This window comes from Wyeomyia smithii, chromosome 1, assembly GCF_029784165.1.
Source record: "Wyeomyia smithii strain HCP4-BCI-WySm-NY-G18 chromosome 1, ASM2978416v1, whole genome shotgun sequence".
In the NCBI taxonomy this organism is placed as follows: Eukaryota; Metazoa; Arthropoda; class Insecta; order Diptera; family Culicidae; genus Wyeomyia; species Wyeomyia smithii.
This window is the reverse complement of record NC_073694.1, coordinates 11345436-11358094: the sequence shown is the minus strand read 5'-3', so window position 1 is coordinate 11358094 and position 12659 is coordinate 11345436. Positions and strand designations below refer to the sequence as shown.

At 43.2% G+C, this 12659-nt stretch overlaps 2 protein-coding genes across 2 annotated transcripts; both read right to left on the bottom strand.

The window, feature by feature from the left end:
- Positions 1 to 5560: 5560 nt before the first annotated feature.
- LOC129716569 (uncharacterized) lies at positions 5561 to 7393 on the bottom strand. Its single transcript, XM_055666404.1, has one exon. It carries the CDS (start codon positions 7391 to 7393, stop codon positions 5561 to 5563), a length of 1833 nt encoding a protein of 610 aa, XP_055522379.1.
- A 79-nt stretch (positions 7394 to 7472) lies between these two features.
- LOC129716568 (uncharacterized) lies at positions 7473 to 10193 on the bottom strand. Its single transcript, XM_055666403.1, has one exon. It carries the CDS (start codon positions 10191 to 10193, stop codon positions 7473 to 7475), a length of 2721 nt encoding a protein of 906 aa, XP_055522378.1.
- Positions 10194 to 12659: the final 2466 nt, after the last annotated feature.

Below are 12659 nucleotides of genomic sequence, written 5' to 3'. Positions count from 1 at the left end.
TGCGAAACAATACAAAAACATCATGAACAACAAAAACCTGGAGCAAAAAAAACGAAAATTGAAAATAACACACCAACTAACCAATATAAAAATTATATAAAATTTAGACAATTCTGTCTCGAAAATAACATAAAAATGGCACAAAAATGATACAAAAACGTCAAGCAAATAACAAGTTAATTTTTAGGCGGACTTCGAAAAAATCACTATGAATTTTTATAAACATTTTTTTTAAGTAATGATTGAAGCTTTTTAGAGGTTCAACTGAAGGCCGTCTAAAGGCGGCACAGGGCACCAGAGGGTTAACACAAAAATGACTTAAAACTAAACTCAAAATGACTCGAAAATCACTCTAGAATTGGGTTGTTCAGCTATACACGGTTCCAATCTCCTAGTTGGTCTCGAGGTACGATGCTGGCCTAACAAGCCAGTCGTCGTATGTTCGAGTCTCGGCTCGGGAGAGATTGTTAGTGTCAGTAGGATCGTAGCGCTAGCCCCGCAATTGTCCTGTACACTTAACAGTCGGCTGCGAAGTCTGTGTATAGTGAAACAAAAGGTCGAATTCCGATACGGAATGTAGCACCATGGCTTTTTTTTAGTTATACACGGTTCTCTGATTTTTGTATATCAACTAAAAGAGTGTAATTTACTGAATAAAACGTGATTTTATAAAGGTTGAAATCGTTTCCTTCGATTTCTAAATGAAGAATAAAAATTGCTCGAAAACTATTGAATGACAGTTGGTACATGGGTTAACTGTAATTCAATGGTTTTCGAGTAGTTTTGTTACGTGATTCGAAAATCGATGGATAATGATATACATTTTTTTTAAATTACGCTTTGTACAGAAAGCTCAGCTTTTCAAACAACAAAAGTGGTATGGCACACAAAGGTAATAAAAATGACTCGGAAATCACATAAAAATTAACACGAAACTGACGAAATAAGAATCAAGAATGATTGGAAATGGCAAGAAAACTCAACTTTTAATGGCACTAAAATGGCACAAATTAGTCATAGCAATGATACGGGAATGACACAATAGTGAACAAGATTGATACAAAAATATCTTGAAATATAATAAAAAAAAAACAATAAAATTACGAAATATTTCAAAATTAACAAAAAATATTGCTAAACTGGCACAAAAATAACTTGAAAATGACGCGAAATTTTTTGAACATGACATTGAAATTGCTCAAAAATGACAGAACAAATAATTCAAAAATGTCATAATGCAAATTCAAACTGTTTTAAACTTGGAACGAATATGACATCAAAATAAAATAGAATTTGCACAAAAATGTCTTCAAATGACACAAAAATGACCCGGAGGTGATACTAAAACATTACAAATAACAAAAAAAAACTGAAGCAAAAAAAGTGAAAATTACTAAAAAAACACACAAAAATGACACGGCGCCACTCTAGTTATATATTGGCACCTTACTTTCTCCTTCCTCCTTTCTGCTTGAGAACGAGACATATGCTACGCTTCTCAAGTCTTTTGTACACACGCTTTCGAGATACTCTTTCTTCTTCATGTACCTGCCGGAGTAGCTGGAGCTGCTGCTGCTTACTTCACTTACTTACTTTCAAGGCCGAATCCAGAATACGTCGCCATGTCCCTCGGTCTTGGGCTGCTATCCTCCAATCGCCCCTAACACCTATTTCGCGTGCATCCTCGTCGACAGCACACATCCAACGAGTGCGGGGTCCACCCCGAAGTCGACGACCTCTGTCGGGATTCCTGCTAAATATAGCCTTCGCTTGACGCTCGCTACATGCCCAGCCCACTGAAGCCTGCCGTGTTTTATCCGCTTAACTATATCCACCGATTTGTATGCCTGGTACACTTCATGGTGCATGCGTCTGCGCCAAACACCATTTCCTAGTTTGCCGCCAAGGATTGAACGCAAAATCCTACGCTCAAAAACACCAAGAGCTCGCCGATCAGCCTCCTTCAGCGTCCATGATTCATGGCCGTAGAGAGCCACCGGAAGAATCAGTGTTTTATAGAGTGCAAGTTTAGTACGGATTTGCAGACTGCGGGACCTTAGCTGGTTACGTAATCCGTAAAAGGCACTGTTTGCGGCTGCTATCCGCCTCTTTATCTCACGGCAAACCTGAAATTAAGTCCCAGTTATAATTAATTACTGAAATTTTAGGTTTATCAACAATGAAAATAATTTTATCTCTTTAACGGTCAGTCGTACAGTTGTGATATTTTCGACAACTTTATGTCAATTGATGATATTAACAACTTTGCCAAAAAAAAAAAAAAACAAAATGTTTTTATGGTGAACAGCATTGCCGAAGACATAGACATTGTGGAAACAACTGTTGAGGAGATATGAGGTTTCGTCGCACCAACGGACCAATTTGCCCCACTGTGCGACGTTGTTATATTTTCTACTCCGTTACTGCGATTGAAAATTCCTCGACCTACAGAAAACGTCAAAATGGGCTGCGTGCACTGTCCGCCATTAACGCTCGTGGAATGCTGGATATGTTTTGAAAGCCCTATTTTTCATCTTTAAAATTAAAGAACCGGTTGAATAGTGACCTTGTTAAAAATAATAATATAAGCCAAAGGTCCATAAACGGGACTTTGACCATAACATCAAATTTTAGGAGTATTTGAAAAGCTTCAAGTATGGGTACAGTTTTCCACGAGTGGTAATGGCGGACAGTGCACGCAGCCCATTTTGACGTTTTCAGTAGGTCAAGGAGTTTTCAATCGCAGTAACGGAATAGAAAATATAACAACGTCGTAACGTAGTATTGTGATTTCAACGAACAATGGGCGTTTTGTTATTTAAATTTCCTCGTACGCGTGCGCAAATCAAAATAAACAAAACTGTTTCATAAAGTTGCTATGCTACGTTGCAAAATTTTTAGGTTTTTCACTCCGTTACTGCGGTTGAAAATTTCCTGACCTACCGCTCGTGGAAAGCTGGATAACTTTCATTATGTCATATCAGAAGTTCTTGCCTTTTTTTTCATTCAAAAATTCTGGTTACTTAAAAAATATATAACTCAGACAAACACTACTATTTGATTTGTTATTGAATATACTGTCGAAGTGCTGGTGTGTTTGTAGTATCTTTCCTAGAAAAATAAGTGAATAATTTTAAGCTAATTTGGAAAACTGTGTAAAAAAGTGTAAACAATTAGATTTAAACACAAATAACTCAATATATTTCAAAGAAATTAGTACATATCTGCATATATTTTTTCCCCTTTCCAAAACTGCTAAATCGTTGCAAATCGGTTGTGAAATGACCGAGTTAGAAAATTGTATGCGCTGAGGTCCAAAAAAACGGTGATTTTGAAAATACTTCAAATTTTGGAGGTGTTCGGAAAATTTCTAGTATGAGTGAATGTTACACTCAACAAGACCTACAACCTACACTAAGTCACTTCAAAAGTTCTGAATCGCTGTAGTACAGTTTTATAGTTTTTTCTTCGCCATAACCCGAAAAAATAGTTTCTATAGCTCATTGTTTGAACTGTTCCTCAAACATAGTCCACCAGCCTTTGCACCAGTCTTGGGAAACTATAAAACACATTTTGTAGTATTCGATCGTTAAGCTCTAACTACGACGATTTTAACTACGAAACAGTGAAGCGTTTGTTGTGCAAGGAGCTCTATTGATATCCCACTTGCCGCCAAGAAATAGTCCAGTAAAAAATAAAACCGTTTTGATCGCTAAATGACTGTAAAGCCGAAAAAAAAAACACCCCTTTTTTAGAAACCTTAAGACTGATTAGTTTAAAATATACATCATACAATATATTGTGAAAATTTATGAAAAAACTGATTGATCGTCAAATAAAAATAGTCTATCTGACAGTTGATCAACAACAAATTTTAATTTGCTCATCGAAACAACAGAGCTACTATAGATGTGTCGGGTATGTCGGTAAGCAAAGTCAAGAGCAATATCGAAACAAAGAAATTTGCATTTGCACAATTCTTGCATCAAGGGAGCATTTGATAACGCTTTTAATGGTGCAAAACTAGTAGTGCACTAATTAATCACTGGTTTTTATTTCAATTATTTCGGTTTACTTACGATCGTTTGGGTTTTTTTCTATTTTAATCTCTTCTTTTCAGGTTACCTACAACAGGTGCTGCGGTCGCTGTGGGTAAGTACACGCGTTTGTTATTATGTGTCTTCTAATATTTTCTATCTACTTACAGGTGAATAAATCTTCGACTACTATTAACTATGTCTTCCGAACTACTTCTGCTTTGCAAACTAATGTGTTTTAATTTTAATTTGCACTAATAATTCGCAATATAAATTTGGAAATCTCTAAACTTTCTCACTCACTAATGAAAACTGGTTGTTTATCTTCCTCCCTATTGTTCAAATCTCGCTGTCAGGCAGCTGCCAATCTAGAGGGTACATTCCGTCTTGCCGTCGGCGCTTACACCGTCGGGCCGCACTGTGGGCGCAACATACCCCAGCCCGTAACATCCGGTGGGTCCTCAAGAAGTCCCGGATTTACCGTCACGTACCTCGAGCACCGCCAAGTTTGCTACTGCACCACGGAATACTCCTCCGGCCGTTCTGACGTTCGCTTGCCTGATCCGCCCGTCCGTTCCGCTAAACACCTGTTCAACGATACCTCTGGTCCAGCACTTCCGGTTTTTCCCGTCGACGATGAACACCAAATCGTTCACTTCCAACGGCTTCTGATCGTCGAACCACTTTGTCCGCTTGTTAATGGTGGGCAAATATTCCTTGGTCCACCTTTCCCAAGTCCGGTTAGCTACGTCTTGAGACCGCTTGTAGGCATCTCGCAGAGCTTCTGCAGCTTTGATGGAACTATCTACTCTCATGTCCGCTATTGTGACCGTTCCCCGGAGAAAATGGTTCGGGGTGATCGCTTCTTCATTGCCTGGCTCTTGAGGCATGTACGTCAGCGGTCGAGAGTTGATTGCATCTTCCGTCTCCGCTAGAACCGTTAGCAGCACTTCATCCGTGAGGGTTCGTCCATCGTCCAACGCCTTCAAGCTTTCCTTCACTGACCGCACCATTCGCTCCCATATTCCGCCCATGTGCGGCGTTGCTGGTGGATTGAAATGCCATGCTGTCGTTACACTACCTATAGCCTCTGCACATTCGTAGTGGATTTTCCGCATCTCGTTGGCAGTACCTCGGAAGCACGTAGCATTGTCCGAGAAGATTTCTGCCGGTGCTCCGTGCGCTTTGCTGAACCTTCGAAAGGCCATCATGCAGGATTGTGTAGTGAGTGTATGGACGACTTCGAGATGCACTGCGCGTATGGCAAGACAGGTGAAGACTGCGACCCACCTTTTTACCTTTTTCCGGCCAATGACGACTTCGACGGGACCCAAATAGTCTATGCCCACCGCACTAAATGGCCAAAGATGAGGCGTTGTTCGCTGTATCGGAAGCGGACTCATCCGCGGAGCAACTGGTAGACATCGATGCACTTTGCACCAAGTGCACTGTCGCGTTATCTGAGAAATCGCACTTCGGATATTTGGGATCCAGAATCGCTGGCGAAGCTCGTTTACCACGGTCTACTTATTAGCGTGTCCGAAGTTCGCATGATAAAATTGAATCAATTTCCCGGTCAGCCCATGCTTCCGCGGTAAGATGATGGGAAATCTCTTATCGAACGGTATGTCAGTCGACGTTTCAATTCGACCGCCCATTCGCAGAACACCGTCCTGATCCAGGATTGGTGTGAGCTTGTAGATGCTACTGGATTTACCTATCTTTTCGGGTTCCTGTCCCGGCTTTAGTTCAAGGTTCGTCATCAGTATACTCATTTCGTCTGGAAACTCATCGAACTGCGCTTGTTTCCACAGAACGATCTCGGCCTTCGCTAATTTCTCCTGGCTAAGGGGTTTTTGGACCGAAGAACGCCGAGCTTTGATCAGCTGCAGTTGCTTCTCTGTCGCCTTCGTCGTGATGATCGGTACGCTATTTTTCCTGCGAAAGCAGTTGCTTATGAAGCGCAATGCGTATGCTGTTCCCCTTAACAACGTAGTCCACCGGGAACATCTTTTGTCTGTGATCACTTCGTGAAACATTACAGACCCTCTTGCTTCCTCGATCGTATCATCAATCTGCGTGTCGGTAATCGGCCATTGATCTTTTGACTGGTACAGGAAAGAAGGGCCAGTGAACCATTCACTATCGCTTTGCAGAATCGGGTCTCGACTCCATTTGGTCAAAACATCGGCTATGTTGAGCTTTGTTGAGATCCACCGCCAATCTGGTGCCCGTGTCAGCTCCAGAATTTCTCCGATCCTAAATGCGACAAATTGTTTGAATTTGTGCTGATCCGAGCGGATCCAACTGCTCACGGTTCTGGAGTCTGTCCAGAAATAACACTGGTCGATTTTGAGAGTGTGCGTTGTGAAGATAGTTTCACTCAACCGTGCACCCAAGACACCGGCCATCAGCTCCAGCCGGGGGATCGATTGGCGTTTCAGCGGGGCTACCTTGGACCGAGACATGACCAGACTGCACCGCACCACTCCTTCGACTACGACACGCAAGTACGCGACACATCCATATGCATGTTCGCTGGCATCGGTGAAGACATGCAGTTCAATCGATTCGACCTTAGAAGATAAAACGTCTCCGAGATAGCAACGGGGGACGCGAATATTCTCTACGTCCGACAACAAGCCTATCCAACGCTTCCACATGTCCCAGCAGTCGCTCCCAATCTCTTCGTCCCAGTCACAGCCGCTTCGCCATAGATGTTGGACAAGGATCTTCCCGTGAATGGTGAATGGTGAAAGCATGCCCAGCGGATCGAAAAAGCTCATGACGCAGCTGAGTACTGTTCGTTTAGTAGGTCGTTTGTCTCCATGCAAATAAGGAAGAAGCTCGTCACGAAGCTGTGTGGAGAAGGAAAATTCATCACCGGCCTGGTTCCACTTAATTCCCAGCACGCGTTCCTGCATCGTCGTTTTATCCTGGGTGAAGTGGACCGACGTAAGTGAACGAATCTCGAACCCACCTCGTTGATGAATGTACCGCACCTGCTTCGCTCGATCTATGGCTTCTTCAACAGTATCGACGCTGTCGAAGTAATCGTCGACGTAATGGCGATGTATCATTGCCGCCGCTGCTTCCGGATATTTTCCGGCGAACTCCTCCGCATTCCGGTTCTTCACAAACTGGGCTGAACAAGGAGAACTTGTCGACCCAAAAGTGGCAACATCCATGATATAGACACTTGGAGGATCTTGAGGGTTTTTGCGGAAGAGGAATCGTAAAAAGCGCTTATCTTGAACGATCATTTTGAGCTGGTGATACATTTCACGCACATCACCACCAAAAGCGATTCTGCGCTCTCGAAAACCGATTAAAACGGACATCAGAGGTACAAGCATGTCTGGTCCCTTCAGCAATTTTGAATTGAGGGACACCCCGTGTACTGCAGCTGCAGCATCCCAAATGAGCCGTACCTTCTCAGGTTTTTTTTGGGTTACGGACAACGTTTAAGGGAAGATACCACACTTTACCGGTTTCCGTGTTGGCGAGTTCTTCCGCCGTTGCCACGTGAGCGTACCCCTTCTCCAGGTACTCTTCGATTTGTCGGTGGACGTTTTGACGTAGTTTCAAGTCCTTCAGCAGCCTCTTCTCCAGCTGCTTCATCCTTTTCAAGGCCATCGGATAGCTGTCGGGAAACGTCGGATCATCTGTGTTCCAAAGAAGTCCAGTCTCGAAGCGATCTCCGATTTGTTTGGTGGTTAGCTCTAATATCTTCCGCGCTCTTCCGTCTTCAACAGATTCTCGCGGCACGCTTACCACTGATTCCTCCAACGCGTAGTGGGATTTAAGGAGGTCGTACAGGGTTTCGTTGGAGACGTCTTGATGCACACCTAGGTAGGCTCCACTCGCTTCAGCAGTATTTGTTTGCCTCGGGCCGTAAACTGTCCAGCCGAGTTTACATCGCACTGCAATCGGATCCGCTACTGAACCAATATTCGCCTCAATCGGGGCGAACGTGTGGATGTTGTTCAACCCGATAAGTATTTCCGGCCGTCCGTTGTACGACGGGATAGGTAGTCCGCGCATGTAGGCGTACTGGTCCAAAAGTTCTTCAGCATCCAGTTTTTGTTGTGGCAGCATCAATTTCCCAACTGTACGCACGGTTTTCAGTAAAAGCTTTTCATCCGCATCTAACGCCGACACCCAGAGGTTCAGCCGCCGGGACTCTTTCTCCACTCGTGCGATATCGGCAGTCCATTTAATCGTGAGCTTCTCCGCGACGCCGACAGCTCCCAGCCGGTCCACCAAGCTTTTCTCCACTAGCGTAACTGATGCTCCCTCGTCTAGGAACGCCAAAACTGTAACGGTCCGTTCGCCGCAATGAAGGTTCACGGGAATCATCCGGAAAAACGTTACATTGTCGGCCCGAATATGAGCGCTCACTACGCCTTGCACCGGATGTAGGAGAGGATTGTGGGCTTCTCTGCACTCACCGACGTTGCATCGCAGTTTAAACTTGCACTGGGCAGTTCCGTGATCGTTGAGGCACACCTGGCAAAGCTTGAAACGATCAACTATCCTCTTCCTATCAACATACGGCAGCTTCTTGGAGTCTTCACAGTACCGTAATCGATGATCCGTGCGCTCACACACCCTGCATGGCTTTTGCTTCTTCCGCTCTTCGTTGCCGGCCCCACTCGTGTACTCGCCATGGTTGTAGACCGCACCTTTCTCTTTGACTTTTCCTTTTCCTAGCTGAACTTCCGCAACGGGTTTGCTCAGCGGCTTGTAGTCCAGGCACACGTTTGCTTCGCAGGCCTCCGCAACAATTTCCGAAATAAAATTGGTGAAGGTCCGTAGTGTCACCCGCTTTTTGCCACGTTTGTAGCGCACCCACTCACGCTTGTCGTTGTCGGGAAGTTTATCAACTAAGTCCTGAATCAGTAGTGGATTCACCAGATGCTGCTTCAGCTCAGCTGCTTCCAGATGCTCGCAAAGCTGCTCCACTGCGGTCCCAAAGGGAACGAAGCTGGCCAGTTTTCCCGCCTTCGGCGACTCTAACTTCCGAACCTTCTCAAGATGGCATTGCAGAAGTTGTTCCGGCCGACCGTACAAAATGCGCAACTTCTCGACGACTTTTGGGACCGATTTCGGGAGAAGTAATTGTCCACGTACCATTTCCAAGGCTGGACCCTTCAAGCATTCTTGAAGTCGAACTAGGTTCTCAACGTCGCTGAATCCGCACGCTTCGTTGGAAGCTTGGAACGAACTGTAAAACAGCGGCCATTCCTCCGGTTTTCCTGAGAAAGTGGGAAGTTTCTTAGTGACCCCACTTCTCACCGCCAGTTGAGCTTTAGTCGGCCCCGATCGCTGCTGCCCCTGCCTATTTCGGTTCGTTTGGTCTGTTTTGTCCTTCGGCTTGATCTTTTCAGGCTTTTCTTCCTCTGCATCTTCGCCGTTTTCGTCTTTTTCTTCTTCACTGGAACTTTCGTCTTCACTGGAGGCATCTTCTTCGTCGTTTTCGTTTTGCTCGGTGGACTGTTGTTTTCCAAAGGCTTTCGGTATCTTCAACGGATTTCCGGAACTGCTTGGTATTGGAACGACCGAAGACAACGATTCGACCTTTTTCCCAGCCGCATCCAGCTTTTGCATCTCTTCGTCTAGGCTTGCCATCTCGTTCCGGAGCTCCTCATGTCGTTCTTTCATTCGCCGAACCTGCATCCTTTTCTCCATTAAAACTCGTTCCTGGCGAGCATATTCCTCTTCTTCTTCCTCCTCACGAAGTTGCTGTTCGAGCAACAGTCGCTTCTGTTCCAGAGCTCGCTTAATCTCCCTTTCATTCCTCTTTAGCACCGCCTCCGCTTCCATTTCTTGTTCCAGCCGTTTTCGATTTTCCTCCATCTCCTTCAGCTGTTGTTCCACGGATTTGGCGATTTCGGGATTTTTCTTACCGCTACCCTTGCCCCTTTTGATTTCCTTCTCCTTCCTGTATTTCAGAGCAAGTGCTTTGCAAGACTCAGCCGTGCAGAACCACCTTTTATCCAACTTAGTCTCGTCGACAATACCCACACAGCGGTTGTGGTACCAAGATTCGCAACCGTCGCACCCAACCATCCCCTCATTGGATGTCGAAATCTCGCCGCATGCTGCGCACGGTGTTTGCGTGAGGTCCAGACCTGGCTCGGCAGATTCACTCATGGTGATTTGAAAGACTTCTGATCCGTTTCTCTATTTATTTATTTTTGAGAATGTTCGGATAGAATCGAACCACTTTTTTGCAGCAGTGTTGATTTGCACAGCTCAAACTAGAAGAGAATTTATTTACAGAAGTTTGACCATTAGTGTTATTTTTAGTTTCCGTTTTAAATATTTTTTAAAGCTTACAATAAATAGTTTCGCCTATATTTTCCTTCTTGCACGCCACAAGTTCCTCTACCAATTTGCGATCTTCCAAATTGCCTATCTCAGCGCACTGTTTTTGCCTGCTATTCGAATCCTGTTATAGTGCACTAATTAATCACTGGTTTTTATTTCAATTATTTCGGTTTACTTACGATCGTTTGGGTTTTTTTCTATTTTAATCTCTTCTTTTCAGGTTACATACAACAGGTGCTGCGGTCGCTGTGGGTAAGTACACGCGTTTGTTATTATGTGTCTTCTAATATTTTCTATCTACTTACAGGTGAATAAATCTTCGACTACTATTAACTATGTCTTCCGAACTACTTCTGCTTTGCAAACTAATGTGTTTTAATTTTAATTTGCACTAATAATTCGCAATATAAATTTGGAAATCTCTAAACTTTCTCACTCACTAATGAAAACTGGTTGTTTATCTTCCTCCCTATTGTTCAAATCTCGCTGTCAGGCAGCTGCCAATCTAGAGGGTACATTCCGTCTTGCCGTCGGCGCTTACACCGTCGGGCCGCACTGTGGGCGCAACAGCACTTCTACTCATAACTCTGGAATTTTTGTGATTTTCGAAATGGGATTTCGTGTGATGAAACTTAACAGTATTTGGCATCGTTTGCCATCAAAAACTCAAAAATGCAAAATTCTGACTTGTGCCAGTGTTGCACGAAGCCGACGACATTATACTAAATTAGATTTATGCTACACCCAAAAAAGTGGATTACTTTGTATGTTAACAAAATATGTGATGGCTACGGAATAATAAGAAATCCTGCATAGGTACTCTAGTCTCCGGAGGGCGCACCTATTTTCTACGGTCATGAGACATGGACTAGGCGTGGCTCACATTGATTCACGAGCGTTGACAGTTTGTGTTGTCTCGGTAAACTTCGGGTTCGCGGGAACCAAACAGTTCTGGTGCGCTCGAAAAACCGTATCTCTTTTTCGGGAGCCGTTCGTTCTTTCGCTCTTCTCCAAGAACCGGTTCATATTAACGGATCGTGAGCAGGACCAGCTTGCTAGTGCGGTCTTCGAGTGGAAGGTGTTGCGAACTATCTTCGATAGATCGCAGATAGAGAACTGAACGTGGAGAAGACAACAGAACCTCGAACTGCAGGAGCTGCTTGGGGAGCCATCTAACGACCACACCGCTACGATTGGCAGGTTCTGGTGAGCTGGGCATATTGTAAGGATGTCGTACAGCCCGGTTAAGTTTTTTTTTTAATTTTATTTGCAGGCTACAAACAACTTTGGGTGGTTTATTATTTATTAATTTGGCATTCCGTCGTAGTGACATGGCCTGATTCACAAAGTTTTTCCAATTCACTTGGTTATTAGCTGCCGCTCTCCAATCCCTGGGACACCGTGTACTCTGTTACCGACGATGTCGAAACAATTAGTAAAACTAGGTACATATGCATGTTATACGTTTGTTAGTTGTTGTAAAGTATTGCTATTGTTTAAATGTTTATTTTGTTTGAGTAGATTAAAATAAAAAGGCTCATAAAAAAATTATTGTTTAGTAATAAGTTAGAAAATAAGCTATGATGCACCCTTAAATATTCCAACAATATAAATAGTCACCCAGCCCTTAAAATAAATTTTGTTGAAGACTGTGCATTAGGTTGTCCCAAAAAAAATCGATGTTGAAAAAGTCAAGGTGCTCAGCCCTAAATTGAAAGATAATGTTATTCATAGCATTTTTGTAGAATATTCCGATTTTCTAAATGGTCGTTTTCAGGTTGCGAAAACGTGATTTATGAAAAAATGACTTTTTCAAGCTAAAAAACCACTCTTTTGCACTTTTTTCAAATCTGTTCGATTCCTAAATTTTTCCATATATTTTTTTTATTTTTGTGGGGTTGTTTTTGAATATTTTGCATGGTTTGGTTCAGCATCGCATTCAATTATTTGACTTACAGAGCCCACTGAACATCACAAAAAAGTGAATTTTCCTTATAATTTCCAGATAAAACCCTCCAAAACACATATAAAAAATTTTTTTGATCAAGAACTGAAATTTTTACTGCAAAGCGGAATTCAAGACGAAAATTTACATAAAAAAAGATCCTTGATATCTAATCGGGGGGCTGAGATATCGGCGTTTTACATGTGATGGATTTTGTCAAAAATGCATTTTTGAATATCCTGAAATGCCAGTTTCAGGATATTCAAAAATGCATCTTTTAATGTAGAAAGAAGGGTGATCAATCCACCTATAAGTGAGATAAAAAATTTACTTTTTAATCAGAA